Genomic DNA, 20,366 nt, shown 5'->3' with positions numbered 1-20,366 from the left:
AGCAGTATTTCTGAATTGCCTTTCCCATAGACTTCCTTTGTGACTACATTACTGTAAACATGATTAAACATACTTTACTGAAATGGTTTCGCAGCATGTCAATTGTGGGTGTAGACTTGGTGCTTTTATGTTAAGGTGCTGTTATTTTGCCAAGCATCTTATCATGCACCTAACAGGATATTACTGTTTTGTTTTGTTCTGTTTTTATCTGGCTGTTGCAGAATGAGATTATTTTCCTGGAGCATATTCTCAGATGTCAGTTTGATCTGGACGGAGTGAAAATGTCCCTTGCGCTCACGTATCACCTGCTTTTAAAGGCGTCATTTTCAAAGAACGGCCCCAAAGTGTCGCATTCTTTCATCCGTGTACAACACAGATGGAGCTGGAAGGAGTCGATCCACCCAAGCTGTCTCAGAGTTGCCCTTCAGTCACTGCACTGAAGCCTGAGCTGAATGAGAGCACTAGATAAAGCATCTACAGCACATGTGAAAGACTCCAGATCCTCCAGACAACATACGATCCTGAACTCTATTTTATAGCTGCAGACAGAGCAAGAGGGATTATTGGAGGCATTCATTGTGATCAACTGATGTATAGTCTGAGAATACCGGTTTTTTTTCATTGGAACTGAAAAGAAATCTAAAGATAATCTACAATTTATTTTATTACATGCAGTGAAAATCCATCAATTTTTTTCAAACTCAAAACTAAATGAAGGAACTACTGAAGCAAGTAAATGGGACAAAGGCAACATTGTGTCTGTATAGGATCCATTAGATGGCAAACGCAGCAATGTTTTTCCCCAATCTAAAATTTTTATAATCTTGGCAGTTTTAAAAATCTTTACTCTGACTCTCATTTATCATAGCAGTTTTCTTCGTGAAACCCCCCCAAAAGATAACAAATTGAATCAATAGTAGGAGTAAATGTCTTACTTATTTTCTGTTGGGTTCCTGATTATCAAATGCATGGATCCCCAAGAGCGTGGCCTTTAGAAAGGGATTTTCTGAGTCACTCCATCAAACTCAGTAATTGGTCAGAAAATTTAAATGTGAAAAATGCAAATTCATAACCAGTGAATAGATCATGCAAATATACATAAATTCATATTTCTATTAAGCATTGTTCATTTTGATATGTTGCTGCATTTCTAGTTTTAAGGATAATTTTCAGAAGAAAAAAAAAAGACTAGTTAAAAAGTTAAAACTAAATGTACTCAAATATGTATTTGTCTGTCCATACAAATAATTAAAATATAAAGAAGAAATAAAGCAATGGCTAAAACAAGTCTTTTTTTCCCTTTGAAGACAGTTAAACAAAATGGCATCTACCTCATCACAGACCTTGATTAATTTCTAACCTGCTAGACAGTCATCCTCCAGCACGAGGCCGCAGCGCTTCTGCCGAACACATGCTGACGTTCACATCACCATTCACACGAGAGCCCATTCAGAGCCACAGGCAGAAAAGGTCACTTTCAATAGAAACCCCAATAAAGAATGACTATTCAACATCACATGTAGCCAACAAAAGACTAGTCATCTCTAACAGCACAGAATGATGGTGAGGTTTTGCCTGGGTCTGTAGCGCACTCTCTTATGCATACAGTAGTGTTCGGATGAGCAACTACTGAGGACAGCTCAGTAAACAACATCTGTCTGTACATGCATCCCTCCCTGACCTCGTGTTTGATTTCTAATTGGTGTTAGCTATGGGTGTTCTGTGAAAAGAAGCCTTCGGCGCTGAATAAACGACAGGGGAGTCGGTCAGTGAGGATGATGGATGTTTAGCCCTTCATTGCCTTTCTTTACTCTGAATGAAGCCAAACCAGCATTTGGTTACTGGCATGACATCTTTAATTTCAACATGAAATCAAAATCTTAAAACATGTTCCTGGTTGTTATTCACTGTTTATCTGTGCACATTATTCCAAGGCAAACAAATGCTTGTCTTGGAAATCTTTGATCAAAATGTAGGGCTAATAACTTGCTGCCCTGCCCAATGTACATTTATGAAGACAGTACACTTATTTTAAGAAACAGTTATTTAACTAAATATATGCCACTGTTTGGAAGGGTCATTTTTTCCTCTTTATTTCTTTTAGAATATTACAGTAAAAAATACATTTTTAAACTGTGTACTGCCTACGCCTATATAGACTGCAGACTAAGCTTTCAGACAGTCATTAAATACAGATTATGAAAGTTTGGAGTGTGAGAGTAAGGATGCACACTATAACTCATGACAAAGGGCCTGGTAATGGCACAATTATTTGATTTACAGTTTCATAGTTTCTAATATTGAGTAACTAGTACCTCAGTTTGTAAGGATTAAAGTGGTTGGACAATAATTCACCTTGTAATGGAATCAATTTTACACGCTACACATTATTTTCGAAGTATACTCGAAAAACACTGCAAATCTTATCCCAGACATCCCACCCTGCAGAAATGCATTTCCGGGAGATGAAATGGATGCACAAACACTCCCCTGTAGTGTAGTGTGACAAAATAATAGGAAATCTGAATGCAAGCAGTCACAGGAGACACATTTGAAACGCATGAAAATACCAGGTAAAAAACGGTCATGTGTCTTGGCTGAACATTTGTGATCAGATCACCAAAAACACATCTCTCACACACTCGATTTCTGGGATATTGCATACAATATGCGAGAGGTGGGATGTCTCAGATCTAATATGGCACATTAATAGGAGGCATGTAAGATCCAGTGACATTTAATGTCATTGCTGCAACATCAGCAATCTAGGCTTTAAAGGCTAATTGACCTGAGAGCTCAAGTGGTGGGCCAGATTTTCAGAGAATCCTGAAATATGATACTCCAAAGGGGTCATGAACTGAGAAATCAAATTCCCTTGATCTTTTGACATATAACAGGTCAATGTACTATAAAAACATCCTGTACGTTTCAAAACTCAAAACTTTCTGGTTAGTGCCAAAACATTTTTTTAAATTATTTACTTCTTTTTCTTTTTTTAAATGCAATTACGTACAAATATTAGTACAAACATACACATCTCACAACAAATATGAAAAAAGGATGTGCATTTACACAAGTAAAGAAAAAAATATACTTGGTGTAAAAAGGTAAAACATTTATTTAACCCAATTAAAGTGACAAATGCTTCATAAGTCTTTTTAGCTTTTTTGTTTCTGATATTGTGCAAAGTAGTACCATGTTGTTTAATTTCTTTTATAAAATGTTCACAATTGGGCTTAGCTTTAGCCCATTTCTTTACATGAATATGATATTTTCCAAGTAAAATAATTAATTGTGCAAGAAAAGTAATTGTAGTGATCAATAGTATCTTGTACAAAACAAATATGACATCCTACATTTCAATTTGTATTAACGTTCCAAACATCCTAGAAATGAGACATTTATACAAAAAATTCTTGAGTGTACACACTGAAAAAATATTTTAAAAGATACCTCTCTTACTTTATTACTTATAAAAAACGTATTTGTTATTGACCTTACTTTCTTCCACTTAATGTTTTCATATTTAGATGACCAAAGGACTGTTGAGCATGGCACATGATTATTTTTGGACACTTATACACTATATAAGAATTATGTGCCATGCTCAGTTCAAGCTGTTACTGAATTTATCTTTAACAATATTAGTATCACCAATAAATATCATATCAGTACAAGTCATTGGCTGTTGGTCAGCATTAACAGAGATACAACTTTACTTGGGATTGCATCAAAAATAACAGCATTCTTTTGGTTTCACAGGAATTTAATTTATTTTTAAGGAATTCTGGGTATGACAAACGCAAACCATGTTCATTAAGCAACTGACTAACAGTTAATATTCCATTGGCATACCATGTCTGATTAATGATTTAAAAAACAATTTTTTTATACAAGATATCTCTATTACGCTACAGAAAATGATGTGGTGTAAAAATGTGCTTCTAGATTGTTAGTTCAAAAACACCTTTTATTGAAACCAAGATTATGACGTCATAGTGCGACGAAAGACCGCCTCTGCTGAAGAAGATCAACGCCTACTTCTACATCACTGCCTCTTTAGCCCCGCCCACTGATGTTTTCCGAGTCTTGACTCCCCGCCTATAAAAACAGAGTGTCAAAAACAGGGTAAAAATAGGGTCATTACTTCTAAATTATGATGTTTTTTATGTACAAATCCTACTAACATTGTAAGTGGACCTCAGAGGACATTATAAAATAAATAATAATAATAATAATAAAAAATGCAGTTAATGACCCCTTTAAATAGAATACTTGTTTTATGTTTTTTTTCCCCCTGCAGCTTAAAAACGGTCCCCATTCATATTAATGCATGAGAAACAACATGCTCATAACCTCGGCTAACGTCCTGCAAGGCTTTTTCAAAGCTAAGAACAAACGTTCTTCTAGTAATGTTACTAAATTGTTTGTTCAAAGTCTTTATAGTCAAAGTCTTTATAATATACACTCTAAAAAATGCTGGGTTAAATAAACCCAGCAATTGGGCTGTTTTGACCCAGCGGTTGGGTTACTACCCAGAAGGTTGGGTTGAACATTTAATCAAACCGCTGGGCCAAAACAGCCCAATTGCTGGGTTTGTCCCTATTTTACCCAGCACTGGGTTGTATTTAACCCAGCATTTTTAGAGTGTACAAATCCACTTGTGCACAGAAATACATTTTTTCCCCCCACTGACTGAATGTTGAGCATTCAGATGAAGCTGATGTGTTGTTTTTGGTCATTTGTAGCTCAAGCAGAGCAGCAGAGTGTCTAACAGTCAGCTCAACAGTGCACTCTTAAATATGCTGCGTTAAATACAACCCAGTGCTGGGTAAAATAGGGACAAACCCAGCAATTGGGCTGTTTTGACTCAGCGGTTGGGTTACTACCCAGAAGGTTGGGTTGAACATTTAATCTAACCGCTGGACCAAAACAGCCCAATTGCTGGGTTTGTCCCTATTTTACCCAGCACTGGGCTGTATTTAACCCAGCATTTTTTAGAGTGTACTTACTGTTTCAGATGCTTCAGATAAGTGTTTGCAAAATGGTAAAATTGAACATCCTCTATTTTTTTTCTAAAATTCACATAACTAAGAAAAAACTTTAGGATTATGATTATTATTAACTGGACGGTTTAACTTAACCTACACTCTAAAAGATGCTGGGTTGTTTCAACCCAACTTTGGGTCAAATATGGACTAACCCAACTTTTGGGTTAAAAATTGAATGTAAAAATGTAACCCAACAGTTGGGTTAGTCCATATTTGACCCAAAGTTGGGTTGAAACAACCCAGCATTTTTTTAGAGTGTACTTATGAGAAAAGTAGCATATTTTTGTCAGCTGGGGTAAAGTTAAAAATGGAAAGTTTGGAACTGGTTGAAATGTGAAGCTAAACGATGAGCATATAACGCAACTGATACGCGCAAAGATATTAAAAAGGATTGTTAACGTACAGCAAATAGAGAAAAAAAATCCATCGCGAAACTACCAGTTCATAAATCTGGATTCTGGAATCACACCCTTAAAAGGACGATTTACAGCTCAAATACACACTTTTGTGCGGTGAAGTGAGCTAATAAGCACTTTAACTCAATTACGAGCTGCGTTTATTTGAAGCCTCGTTTACAAACTGAGGAACGAGTGGAAATGATTTTCTGTGGTAATCAAGCGCATCTGAACTAGTGCGAATCCGAGCTGGGTAAACTAACCGGAGTCGGGTGGAGGAATTCTCCATGGTGCTGAAAGTACACTACTTCATCCACACGACTGAGGGAGGGAGAGGGGCGATCAGCCACACCCGCTTCAGCTTATTGGGCATCTTTCCGTGGAACGTCACATGCAAAACAGCCACACGTTTGTGCCGATGAATTATAGATTAAAGGGAGGCTGAAAATGCAGATTCGGTCCAACACACAAACACGGAACTCGATCGACGCACGGTCCGACTGCGCGCGCCTCATCCACCGATGACTGAGGAGATGCGTCCTGACGAGCCCTGCTGAAGAGCTCCAGCCTTCCCAGCGATCTCCGTTTGACAGCGTTCACTCACAAACAGCACGGCGAAGACAGAAACCCGCACGATGCTGGGATTCTGCAGAGATGGGACAGCGGTGGCTCTCATACTGCTCAACGCACTGGTGCTCATAGCTGCAGCAGACGAGGAGGTCATCTTTACCGATCATTTTCTGGTCCAGTTGCACGAGGGGACGAATGAAGATGCTCATCAACTTGCCCGGGAGCATGGCTTTGGGAGTGCAAGGAAGGCAAGTAGCAGTATGCACAGCAGAACGCCTTCAAAACTGCCACTTTGATGCTTGCATGTTTGTTTTAGACTTTTATAATAATGCAATCACATATATATCAATCTGAGTACAGGGTGTTCTTGTGTACAACTCAAACAAAGCAAGTGCTACATTCATTCAGCAAGATACAAGCGCAGAAGTTGATAGGTTGGTAAATAAAACTGCTCTTCTGTTACAGTACATTTACAAAGTCATGCCTAATTTATAGTTGTTTACTGGTCATTACAGATCATTAGGGTTTCCTACAGAAATCTTAAAGGAAAGTGTACAGGGTTCATACTGGTACTGCCAAATCCTACAGGGATAAATAAGAACACTTTACAAATTAAATCCTTCTTATTATAATAACACATGTGAAAACAGGAATGGCAGTTTATCCAGTGGGATTTTTGCCCATATTTGATGCTATAAGAATCTATAGGATTGGTTCCAAATTATGATTCCAATAGAAATGCTGCACACATCGCTGTAAGATCATTCGACTAGCGTGGAACTAGGAGACTGATATCATACAGATATTCAGGTAATTATGAAAACAGCATCATTAGTGTGTGGATCTTTAAAAGTCAACACAATTTCTTGTTTGGAGTACAATAGAAATATTCAAATAAAAAACAACACATGAACCCCTCAGAGTTGCAGAAAATAGCATTATGCTAATATGATTCTTTTCAGTTGCATAAGTGTTATGAGCAGTAAGAAAATGACTGAGAATGACTCGAGTGTAAATAGTAAGCATATTTTTTTATCTGACATCGCAGTGTTTATGTATCCCATCTCCACGAAGAGCTGTTTATCACCGAACAGAGCACTTGATTAGCCTGACAAATCAGCCTTGTCAAATGCTTTTCAGTTGCATAAGTGTTATGAGCAGTAAGAAAATGACTGAGAATGACTCGAGTGTAAATAGTAAGCATATTTTTTATCTGACATCGCAGTGTTTATGTATCCCATCTCCACGAAGAGCTGTTTATCACCGAACAGAGCACTTGATTAGCCTGACAAATCAGCCTTGTCAAATATCAAAGCATGGCTGCTGCAGCTCTCACTGAAGTGGAACAGAGCTTCATGTGTGGCCATGCTTAGGAATAACACCTGACTGATTATCATATGTATGGCTTATTGATTTTGACAATTTGTTGGGGTTTTTTTGGGAGGGATTTTGTCCTCGTGATTCACACACACTATTGTCTGAGCCAGTATATGCTCCCCTTCCTTGAATTATGTAATTCTCTGCTTTCTTTGCTCAAGAAAGACGCACCTTAATAAACACTGAACTCTGAGATGGAGCCTCTGTTAGTTTTACTGGAGAGTCTTCAGCTTTTCACTCACATTACTTGACCTCAGTTCCTCGATCAGAATTGACTATCAGTGCTTCTCATTCAGGGATTTTCCCTTTTCTTTTCTTTAGCATGGCACGTCTCATAGAGCAGGATTCTAATGTACAATGTCAGCCTGGTGAACTGACTTTGTCCTCCTGAAGTAGGGGAACGATTTGGAACAAATAAAAATAAATAAAATGAATTACGCCAAAAGGTGTGCACCAAATTAAAAGAGCTAACATTTCATATAAACTACAACATTATAATTTAATCTACGGCAAGACAGTTGAGATAAAAAATTAAATAAAAAATACAATACAGCTGCCAAAATATTGCACGGTCAGAGAGCTCTCGGATTTCATCAAAAATATCTTCATTTGTGTTACGAATACGAACAAAGGTCTTACAGATTTGGAACGACATGAGGGTGAGTAATTAATGACAGAATTTTAATTTTTTGGGTGAACTAACTCTTTAACATTATCAGTCATATTTGGGGAAAACATGCATCTAATGGGTTTCCATAATCATATTCCACACTTCTTAAACTCTGCTGCTCTTCTAATCGAGGTGCGTTTAATTGCAGCTTCCTTTTGGCGAGGGACTATTTCATTTCTACCCATGGGAAATCCCTAAAACCAGGAGGAAACGCAGCCTTCAGCAGCACCGGCGCCTGGCGAAGGATCACCGGGTAAGACCAGAAACTCACCGTGTGTTTGTTCCCATAGAAACTAGCCCAGGCACTGGAAAACAATAGCCGATCTGATGCCAGAGCCATTGTTTGTAGAAGTTAAAGGCTAACATGCCAATCACCGAAAGACTCCGTTTTAGCTCGTACCTTGGCTTGATGTTTGAGTGGTATTTTATCAGGTATTATGACATTACGCAGTTTGATTGAGGTTACATTATGAAAATTCTTAGTTGCCGATGGTGCTCTAGGTGCGCTAAAATATAGAATATAGTAACAGAGACGTGTTTGTCTTTATGTTATGATGTGAACGGTTGAACAAAAGGTGTGTAGACTCTATCCATTAAGTGCTGGTTATTTCACAGACTCAAAAAGTGAAATATACAGCTGTGCTCCTGGATATCACCCACTACCACTTAAACACAGTTTTGGTTTCCAGTCTGTCTGGAGCTACTACTTGACTGGAGAACTACTTGTTCATAAAAATAAATGAACCATGGTTTTTTGAGACAGAACATGGGAACTCACATTAGAGGATCTGTTCGCTTTCGGCACTTTTAATAACGAAACAGCTATTAATGTTCAATTGTGGTTTTCTTTCGGGCTTGAAGAGGTGAATTATTTATTAGTCCGTTCATCAGGGCTGAGTGTGTTAACTCATCCATTCATATTAAATGAGGAAAAAAAGGCATTATCAGGAATTTGTGGATGAAATCAAGCACCACCTCCAACCACCTGACTAATGCCCACTCTTCAATATCCACTCATTTCCTGATGGATAAAATCAATCCGACCCTGCATTTTCTCCTGATTGATTATCATCTCCCAATATACATCACATGATGAGAGCGAGATGTCATAAAATCAGTGTTACACAAGAAAGAAAATTGTCTCCACTAACGAATGCCCCTGCAATTATACATGCATTCACTCTAATGTAAAAAATCCCATTATTCCATCTATTGTACAGATGATGTCTGATAACTTCCCCAATCTGAGTTTGGATTCAATTAAAGGCTGTTCCAACAAGCAGGGTAATAAATTCAGAAGTGACAGACCTATCACATTCAATCCATTCGTCATCTTGACAAATGACACGCGCGTCTCATTAACAGACTGTGATGTGCTTTAGCTCAGCGGTTCTCACTGATGGGCCGAAATCAGGTCATGGGCAGCGGGGAAAAACTATTGCAAATGCAAATAATAGAAACGTGTAACTAACTGTGTGTCCAATCAAACTAAAAAAATTAGTTTGACCCAAATTGTTTTCAGTACATGTTCAAATACAATAGGAATAAACACTTTTGTTGGTTTGTGCATGGACCAAAGAGATGTTCAGAAAGCAAAATGGACAGCTTCGTTGCATTGATTTTGAAAAAATTCAAAATTCAAAAAAATTAAAATTCAAAAGCCAAATTCCTATTACCTCAACAGTGTGTTGGCTTTAGGCCCTCATTCATATTCATGCAAAGAGCCTTCGGTTTGACCCTGGAAGGCCCTTCAGAATCAGTGCTTACAGATGAAGGGGAGGTTTCTCCATCACCACAATCATTTCCGCTCAAGTGTTGTCTCAGAGCGTGGTGTATTGATCTGTTTCTTGTTTTTGTGCTCTGCTCGTTCACACGCTCCTCTCTGTCTGTTTCCACTGAGACTAATGTTTGCTTTGCTCTTCATTTGGACAGTCTCTCCCTTTCTGTCCTGTTTAGATGTTACGTAACAGCGTTCTTCATTATGCTGCTGAATGTCTCCCTGAAGTCAACATGACTGTCTACGATCTGTTTTACTTCCGGATTTCTGAATCAAGTTATTACATTTTAATGAAGGATTACGCAGATGACGTGCACTACTGATCTGTACTGATCAATAAGACTAGGAATGTGTGTTGAGGGTCATGAAATTAAAGGCACAATATGTCATTTTCGCCGCTGGAGGGCGTGTATTCAAAATAAACAAATAGACAAAGGCGTAGTTTGATGACGGCGTGACTGAGTGTGGAATCATGGGAGTTGTGGTCTTCATCCAGCCATCGCAATCCGACGGGACTCGGGCAGAAATCATGTTCATGGAAGAGCTAATGATTTATTAACGTAGTAGAATGAAGCAGGGTGAGGCTGAAAGCCGTCGAAGCGAGGCGCCTGAACGATTGCGACACACGGCTCGAAAGCAGCGGGGCTTTTATTATGCCACAGTCGACCGCTTCTGCTGCTTCCGGTCGTGCGTATGTGGGGTAAAGCAGCGCTGTTTTATCATACTAGATACATTTGAAAGTTCTGTTATAATGCCACTCTGTGCATTATAACAGTAAATGCGGTCGTCACCGGCCTATTAAAATGCACAACATATTAAAGCGTCTTTGGTGTTTCCATGTTTTCTACAAAACAAATACGTAAATACGTAAATCGAGGGGTTATGACGTCATTGGCAGGCGACACAATGACACTATTTAAGTTAAAATTGCTTATTTCTCTGGACATTCTTCGAAACATTTGGGATAATGTAAGTACACAAGTCAGCAAAATATATAACACTGTTCTAGTGGTTTTTGGATATTTTAATAAAAAAATCTTACATATTGTGCCTTTAATGGGGGGGCTTGGGACAAAAAATGTCACCAAATTGGACAAATATGCCCCTGTACAATTAAACTAAATCTATTAAGGATGTCATGAATAAAGTGAAAATGAAAAGTGTTGATTGCGTTTAGATCTGCTAATGATGCATCGAATTTCTTTTTACGTGTTTTTACAGTGTTGTGCATCATAACCAATCACACACAATTTTGTTGAGCTTATGAATGCAATGGCCAATCAGAAGCTTCAAGATGAGTCATCGCTGAAAGTTCAGTGTGCGTGCTCGCTGATTGAATTCTGCACGTGAATTCTCATCGTAAACAACAAAGTCGAGATGTACATACGATGTACTGTAAGTAAGAGATTCATTTGACAGTGTAGACAGCTTCAATGATTATAACGGGGGAGTTTTTTGAGCATGCTTAAGGGGGACATAACACACAGTTTCTGCCAATCTCATATTCATTTTGAGTACCTATAGAGTAGTACTGCATCCTTCATATCTCTGAAGAGTCTTTAGTTTTATCAGATTTATAAAAGACAGATACAGCTGTACCGAAAACAGTAGAGCTCCTGGAGGCGTGCCATGGGTGGAGCTAAAGAGTCACGAGCACTTGCAACTTTTGCGTAGCGATCGTCTGCAAGCTGTGACATCGAAATAAATAAAATAGGAACAAAAACTTTATTGACTTAAATTAACTATGGCTAACGAATTAACAAATGAAGCACGTTGATGTGTGCGCGCGCTTATCCTGGAGAAGTGCCCATACAAGGAATTCTTATGATGTCCCTTTATGATGTCATACAGGGCCATACTTGAAAAAAAAAAGTTATTTAGCATTTATTTAGCAGTCATACACTCAACTCGTTTTTGAAACTTTGGCCATGTTTAGCATGAGAATCCAACTCTTTAACAGTGTAAATAACTCAGAATGCATGAAATAGCATTAGACCCCCAGTTTAAACTGAAGTCAGTCATATCCTTTGATAATGTAAATATTCTTTGCTCGCTTTTTGTATATAAATTATTCACTGTTTGAATAACCGTGAAAATTAAAGCATTAGAATTAGTAACTTACAATATTTGTATTAAATTATGATCATGTTATATACAAATTCAGTTAAAGGCTCTATATTAAAAATATTTTGTGACATGACACCATATCTGGTATTTATGGAAGCCTCTTTCCTCCACTGAATAAAAAAAAAAAAAAGGGTAGTTGCTTTTTCCCCCCTCGCAGTTGTGAGTTTACATCTCACAGTTCTGACTTTTTTCTCCGAATTTCGTGATATTCTGACTTTTTCTCGCAATTGCAAGTTATACAGTCAGAATTGTGAGTTATAAACTCGCAATTGTAATAATTTTTTCCCCCTCAGAATTGGACTTGTTAATCATGCTAGCAACAGGCTAATCATATTAGAAACAAACTAGTAACGTGCTTATCATACTAAAACATGCTAGTAACATGGAAGACATTATGCACTGTTGCTACCTTGGAAATGCATGTATTTTCTTTATGAAATGCAAATCTGGTACTTGTTGTTCTATCACTTGGATTAATTTAATAATTTTCATCAATTTCATTACTTTTATTATTATTATTATTTAAAGTTGCTTTGGGTGAAACATAATAACATGAAGATCTGGCTGCAAAGAAAAAGGAAAGTACTCATGGTGATGCACATATGAAGAGTAGGGTGCCATTTTGAGAAGCAGCATCATCTGAGTCATGAGTGTGTGAGATGTGAGGAGATAAGACGGGCTGTTCTGAGTGCCATCCCACAGGAAACACCAGCGTATCCAGAACACACAGGGTTAACCAGCATATGCCTGAATGTGTCACTGATGTTCTGTTCTCTCAGTCAAGAAACATCAGAAATCAATGTTAAAATCTGATATTTTTTGGGCTCATGGATTGTAAAACACAATGCGACTGATTGCAAAATTGATAAATTAAAGGTAATGTGTCCTTCAATACTGATATACGGTAGTGTAGAAATTGTTCTGCAAAATTGTGAATCTTTACGATAGACATAACCAACACATAAACCCATGAAGCCAATTTAATCCAGAGAACAGCACTTGTACTTGTCACTTTCCCTCCTTTCAGCTCAAATTCTTACAACTCAATTATCATGTCCTTGAATCCAGTGCCTGGCAGAGCTGGATTTCCCTCTTTTGCAGAAAGTAGCACATGCTCTAAAAAATTTAACAGACGTTTGCACAATGACCAAAATCTCATATCACAGTATGAGTCATTTTTTATCACAGTAATATCATGAAATATATTTCTCCTAAATATTTGAGTAAAACTGGTTTATACCAGGGTTATTAAAAACGGTTACTTAAAATATACAAACATAGCACAAGCGTTAACAATACCCGACAACAGAAGAGTGCAAGACATGAACTTAAATACACTGAGAAAACAAGATTAATTAATGATACACACCTGAGCACCCAACCAATCTGAAACCATGCCAACAAACTCAACTATGGGAACAGTGCAAACTGACCAAACAATGTGAACGTGTGACGGTACACCCCCTCCGGAAAGGCGCGACCTCACGCAGGCAGATGGAGGAGGCTTAGATGGAGGACGGAAGACTGGGAAAGGAACAAAAAAAGTCCAGGGGGGTGCAGATGGTGGCGTAATCCCATGGATGGTCTTGAACAGGGAAGGGTAGATGGTAACCCAGCTGCTGGAGGGAGGAGCCATGGAGGAAGAAGACCAGATGACCTCATGGAGACGATGGCAACCTCGGAGATGGAGCCCACCGCGTAGCTGGAGAGCTGATGAAGAGGAGAGACATCAAAGACCTAGGTGGCCGCGACGGAGCCGCAGTGACGACCCCCTGAGACGGAAGCAGGAATCTGGGGGGGCAGAGGTTAAACTGGAGCGACTGAGGGTGGAGCCAGCCGAAGCCGAATGGGTTAAGGGCCAGGCGAAGGCAGTGCGATGTTGACCCTTGTGGAGCCGAAGTACAGAGGAAGCCCAACGAGGCTGAATGCCTGATGGTCTCTGATGACATCGAGGGTGATAGAAGTGCAGGTATAGGAGTCAGGACGATGAGTTGAGGTGGAATGGAGCACTCAGAGGCCAAAGGCAGAGCTCAGCAGACCCGAGGTGTAAACACACCACTGAGAGGAGGCGGTGTTAGGCTTGATCGCTCCTCCTGATGTTGGTTCCTACATCGTGGCTAAGGTGCCCTTTCCGTTTGCAGCTCATGCAGTTGCTCCTTGCAGCGGGGCAGTGTTTGGTTTGGCACTGGGTTGGGAGTGGGGCTGGCGTCGTCGTCTGCTAGACCAACGAAAAACATGGATTGCCCGGGATTCCAGCACCGACTCCACAAATGCAGCGAAGCTCCCTCGAGGACCCTATCCGGACAACTGGACCTTTGTTGAGGTATTGAGTCCCGTGAAAAGTAACGAACAAAGGCAGTCATCTGGGAAGTTTGACTGATGGGCGAAGTCAAGGAATTCTTCCAAATGTTCCTTGAGGGAGCGGTTCCCCTGCTCAAGGCATATTAGGTGAACAGCAGGGATGTCCATCATGAAAACAAAGTAAAAATAAAAAAAGCACACAAAAGAAAAAAGTCTTCAGCTCTGGTTGCACAAAGCACCTGTGCGACGAGGAAGAAGATAGGTAATCAAAACAGTCTTTAATAGTCCACAGGTAAATTCAGATACATGGTGACAACCAAAGCACAAGGGTTAACAATACCCAACAACTGAAGAGTGCAAGACATGAACTTAAATACACTGAGAAAACAAGGGTAATTAATGATACACACCTGAACTAAAGGTGCAAACTGAAAACAAAGTCCAAACACTGAGAGTGTAACAATTGCCCAGATTACTGTACTGTGTTTGTAGTCTGAATTATTGCTTTAAATAATCTATATTAAGCTATGACATACATTCAGCATAACCTTAAATCATATTTATCAGTGATGCATTAGAAATAACTTTCTATCGCTCGTAATTGTATTACCACATGGTTCTGTATTTGTGAGGCTCTTTCCAATTTGTTTTGAGATTTACAATTCAAAATTGTCCCAGTTTTCTATTTTTCCCAGTATGCTTTATGTATCTTAGCATGACCCTTACTTGCAGAGACATCAACTACAGAAGACAAGCTGATTGAATGACTGAATCTGAGAGACTCTGAATGAGTGTTTCATCTGTTGATTTACTCTCACACTGGATCAATGGGGTCAAAGAGCTCTGACCTCTCCTGCGTCTCCAGCTGCTGTCGTTTATTTGCACGACTAAGAGTTATTTGTAATCTCACAGAGAGCGTTGTGCATTTCATTGTTAGTGTTTTTGTAATTATATTTTAATGGATGTAAAGGTCCAAAGTAATTACAATAATTTGCCGCATATTGTGCTCAATGAACAGATTTATTCCAACATGATTTGCAAAAATTATAAAATGCCACTACATAATATGTGTCCTTATTTTTTCTGTATTGACCAATCAGAATGCAGGACCATGACTATATGTTTCATAATAGACTCTCATCTAAGGTCGGGAATACCATCTGCTCACTGAAATAATCAAAACGTCATCAGCTATCAGTGTTTTGAGCATTAAAATGTTCTCTAATCTGTTAGTCTTTACACTTGGCGAAATTAACAATCAAAATGGCTGTGAAAATGAAAATGCTCAATTGATGCCAGTATTCTGGTTGTCTGGGGGGCCGTTTAGTGCCGCCATCAAAGCGCTCTTTGAATGCGAGTGCAGACTTTGATCTGTTATCTGTGGCGAGCGCACATGCTAATGTAAGAGTGTCATTGGGGTTTTCTTTGTCTGTGAGGAATGGCTGACGTCATGTTTTACAGTGGTGGGCTTCTGCTGCTGCTAAGGTCAAAGGTCACGCTGTGAAGCTGCTTTAAAGGACAGCCATCCAGCCATAAGTAATCCTGTACTCTGAACCTCTACAGGCTGTGAATATTGTGCTGTGCTCGGCTGATGAGACTTCATGGCTGATCACCAGCAGATGCTGGTGTTCCCAACAGGCTTTTCAACTAGCTTGGGGACTATAGATTTTACTTTATGAAATTGCACGATGCATTAATATTTAAAGGCAAGACAATACAGGCCAAAACATAGTTTTTTCATGCACTGGTCAGTTTTGAGAGTTTGGGCTATTTGGCTTTTCATAAAGTGTTGTGTCAGCCTGGTGGAAAGAAAACATCCAAAATACACTTTTAAGTGTTTATTTTATTGCACTTCTATTTGTGTCTGTAGATTTCATTTACAATACACCTCTTTAAAGGCTGTGAGTTTTCCCCCCCTTTATTTCAGCAGCACATACATTCATATACTATATTCTGAAGGCTTTTATTGAGGGGTTTGTTCATATAGCATTCGTCTGGTTATATATAACATTTAATTTATTCCTAAAAACATGATATAAAATATTTTTTGTCTGTTGACAGTATTTTCTGATTTATGGAGTGATAAAAAGAGAAATCCAAAATCCTCTGTGTAAAAACCTTTAGTATGTCAGCAAAACCAAATAAGAATTTTGAACCTGGCTTTATCAAATGTTCAGATTTCTGAAATATATGCACATTTAAAAAAACTTGGAATACAATATATTTGCAATTCATACTGCAAACAGTCAACTGGAGAAGTATGGTGATATCCATTATTTACTGTACATCTGCCTTAAACAAAAAATCTGCAAAAATGAGCACAGAGACATTCTCTCTTAGACTGCACTTTGCTGCATGCTAGCTTTTTGCTTGGTACACAATTTGTTGAATGAAATGTGATATTCAAGCAATGAAGTGTGAGCCTGGAAGGCTGAAATCCAATGAAATCCAATGAAAGTTGCCTTTGCTTTGTTTTTCAGGTGAAAAATGTGTTTCCTCAGGAGGGTTTTGGCCGCCAAAAGAGGGGCTACAGAGAAATCAGTAACACTGACGTCAATATGAGTGACCCGCTTTTCACCAAGCAGTGGTATCTTGTAAGTAATTACAGTTCGTAATGTCTTCATTTGATTTGACCTTCAGCATTGGAACTGATTGCATTGGATTAGCCGGGATCTCCGATTCTCTTCATTTAAACCATTTTCTTCATTAGCCATAACTGTCAACATTGGTGCGTGAGCCAGCATCAAAACACGCTGATATCTTCCTTATTTCTCCAGGGCTAATCGTGACAGGCATCCCTGTCTGTTTTGCCAGGGAGAACAGTTTAATTTTGTTTGTCAGTTATAAACACTGAACAGCAGGGTTTCAGCCAAGTGTAATATCTGTGTGACATTTATTTTCCCTCCCGCACCACCTCCCTCATAACATTTTCGACGCATTGGGTACTCCGCTTGTGTGACAGTTTGGTTTTGTTTGATTAGATAAATACAGGCCAAGCGGATGGGACTCCAGGGCTTTGGATTAGCCGGGATCTCCGATTCTCTTCATTTAAACCATTTTCCTCATTAGCCATAACTGTCAACATTGGTGCGTGAGCCAGCATCAAAACACGCTGATATCTTCCTTATTTCTCCAGGGCTAATCGTGACAGGCATCCCTGTCTGTTTTGCCAGGGAGAACAGTTTAATTTTGTTTGTCAGTTATAAACACCGAACAGCAGGGTTTCAGCCAAGTGTAATATCTGTGTGACATTTATTTTCCCTCCCGTGCCACCTCCCTCATAACATTTTCGACGCATTGGGTACTCCGCTTGTGTGACAGTTTGGTTTTGTTTGATTAGATAAATACAGGCCAAGCGGATGGGACCCCAGGGCTGGATCTTAATGTGGCAGAAGCCTGGAACATGGGCTTCACCGGCAAAGGTGTTACCATCGCCATCATGGACGACGGTGTGTGAAATCTGGCAACCATAGACCAGTTATTTAAGACTTAAAGGCCGCAATAATGTGCAAAAATGTAAACATTAAACGTCCAGTAATGTGTCCTTTTGCCATCACTTTGCAGGTATTGATTACCTACATCCAGATCTCGCCTCAAATTACGTAAGTGCTTCATCATTTGATCCACATGTTTAATATGATTTGAAGTAACCTTGTTGGATGGATGGACAGATATGCAGATATGCTATATTGTCATTGACAATGCAATTAAATGCAATTAAACCACATTTACAAGACTTTATTAATAAATCAGTTTATTTCCCAGTAGTGACATCAATGTTGGATGGATGGACAGATATGCAGATATGCTATATTGTCATTGAGCACCTTTACTTGCACACCAATACGCTGATAACTCACAAAAAGCAGCTTATTGAAAAACCCGTTGTCCCAGTTTACATGCAAACCCATAACCCTGCAATGCAATTAAACCACATTTGATTGGTTTCACAACAATATCATATAAACAGGTTACATGATATTAGATGACTTATATCATGTGAAACCTCAGTCTTGAGTCTTGAGTTGTCCTCGGCTCGTGACAGATTTCCCAAATGGCTGTTTAAGGTTAATGTAGAGCATTAAGCAAGAGCAAAAGAAAGCGTCATTTTGCAATTTTCAACCTAATTAATGTTTAATATTCATGTGGCTTATGAAGCAATGCAGCATGTTCACAGTGGACTAAATCCAGCATATGGCAATGATCCCCATTCTAATGGGTTGCAAAGACAGGCTTTCTTTTGCTCAAACAGATGACACATTTGCATCCTGTGTGCTATTAAATATGCAGCTAATGGTGGAGTTAACTTCTTCTCTGAAATGGGTGTTTGCGGCACCTCGGCAATTAAGAGATGCTGCCACACATCAAACAATTCATACAGCAGATCTCTTTCCATTTTTACTTCACCCTGTGTCTCTGAAAACATGCTTCTGTCAGTCCATCTTGACTTTTCATTCATGTGGACATGCTAAAATACTCTTACAGTGTTTCCTGCACTCATGTTGAGGGCAGTGTCACGGCAAAAGCAGAAATGTTTTAGTTATGATGTTTAGAGTTGTGAACTTGTTAGTCTGATTTGAATGAGATGAGAAAGAGTGATTCTGTGCCACAAAGTCTATGAATAGTTAATGCATGTTTCTTTTGTGTTGTCCTCACTGGTTGCACGCAACAACAAACATACAGCATGACCAGTGTAGTCCAATTCATGAACCGATGACTATTATGAACTGGCACTTTTTAAAGAATCTTAAAAATAACTCAAAATTTATCCACGAGTTATCAGTTTATACATATCCAAAAATTCAGCCATAATTTACTCGCCCTCATATTATTCCAAGCCAATACATCTTTTATGTTTGAAACACAAATTAGGCTATTTTTAACTAAACCTGACAGATTTCTCACCTTCAAGTGGCTTAATCTAAGTCTTCTGAAGAGACATTTCACAGCCAGTGTTGGCAGATTAGGTTGATGATTTCCAGCCCCAAAGCTCTTCAAAACCTGGTCAAAAAAAATCACAGCCAAAGGCATGTGATAGAAATCTAACCAAGGTTGACACTGACAAAATAAAGTCATAAAATCAATCAGTTTTCCAGACAGGATAACAATACAACAGGAAAACAGATCAAACATGGCAAATACAGTAAAAGAAAATTAGCAAATATGACAAAAAATGTTTTTACCCAAACAGGTAGAAACTATTAAATGTATTCAAGGTAGTCAAGAAATTAAAAGACCTTAAAGTTACGGTAGGCAACTTTTTCCAGAAACATTTTTTGCTTTACTGGTTGAAAGTCTCTTCACATCCTGATAGCGATCAATAATTAAAGTAGTCTAAATATAAAAATAAATAAATATATCTTTTGTGGAAGTCTCAGGACCATAAAATGTTCATCCAATCTTTGCATTTGGTCCGAATGCAAACATAGGATGTCCTACCTGCCTGTCAAAATATGTATTTGCATACCTCCGCACAGCCAATAGTGAGAGTTTGGGGGCGTGGCTACTGTAGGAGGCTGACCAGAGGGTGTTTAGCGGGTGTGGAAAAACAAATTCAGATTCTATTACAGACGTGCAAACTAAAATTCGAAGACTTGACAAAATACACAGATACAGATAACGGGGTAATACAAGAGTAAACATTGGCAGTGTTTTTACAAGATGCAGAAATTTGGTGGAATGTTTGTATTTCAAACGATACAACGAACTTATAGAGTTCTTCAAGTTAAAAGCATTCCTAATATGTTTTATTTTATTGACAGCCTGCTTTTACCTGTTGAGAAATGCCTTCACTTTTATAGACCTGTAAGAGCTGTGTTTGTGATGTTTGAGTTGGGAGAGGCGTGACTCGCGAAAGGAGCGTTTGCAAAGGTTTTTTAAAAGCATGCTTTATTTTTGTAGTTCTAGTCATTTTAAAACACACATGTATCATTTTAAATGTCAACAGCAAAAACAATTCAAGTGCAATTGAAGTGTAGACAAAACCGTGTAACTCATCAGAATAAACCATGTAATTAGTGCAACAAGCTGACTTTTTGGGTTGACAGTGATACGCTGATGCACTCACCATAACAGCCGAAAATGTGTAATTTGTGTTA

The 20,366-nt window shown here is 38.7% G+C and overlaps 1 protein-coding gene across 1 annotated transcript in view; it reads left to right on the top strand.

The window, feature by feature from the left end:
- The first annotated feature begins 5,727 nt into the window (after positions 1-5,727).
- The window catches only part of LOC107573253 (neuroendocrine convertase 2-like), a 36,239-nt gene continuing 21,600 nt past the window's right edge, over positions 5,728-20,366 (top strand). The window contains exons 1-5 of the mRNA XM_016259686.1: positions 5,728-6,264; positions 8,212-8,316; positions 16,749-16,862; positions 17,609-17,717; positions 17,833-17,870. Of these exons, the coding sequence (XP_016115172.1) occupies positions 6,082-6,264; positions 8,212-8,316; positions 16,749-16,862; positions 17,609-17,717; positions 17,833-17,870 (549 nt within the window). The 5' untranslated portion in view covers positions 5,728-6,081. The remainder of the gene's footprint in view (positions 6,265-8,211; positions 8,317-16,748; positions 16,863-17,608; positions 17,718-17,832; positions 17,871-20,366) is intronic.

Source organism: Sinocyclocheilus grahami, unplaced genomic scaffold (assembly GCF_001515645.1).
Source record: "Sinocyclocheilus grahami isolate Dianchi unplaced genomic scaffold, SAMN03320097.WGS_v1.1 scaffold1905.1, whole genome shotgun sequence".
In the NCBI taxonomy this organism is placed as follows: Eukaryota; Metazoa; Chordata; class Actinopteri; order Cypriniformes; family Cyprinidae; genus Sinocyclocheilus; species Sinocyclocheilus grahami.
Note: the sequence above shows the minus strand (reverse complement) of the source record. Positions and strands in the feature narration are given on the sequence as shown.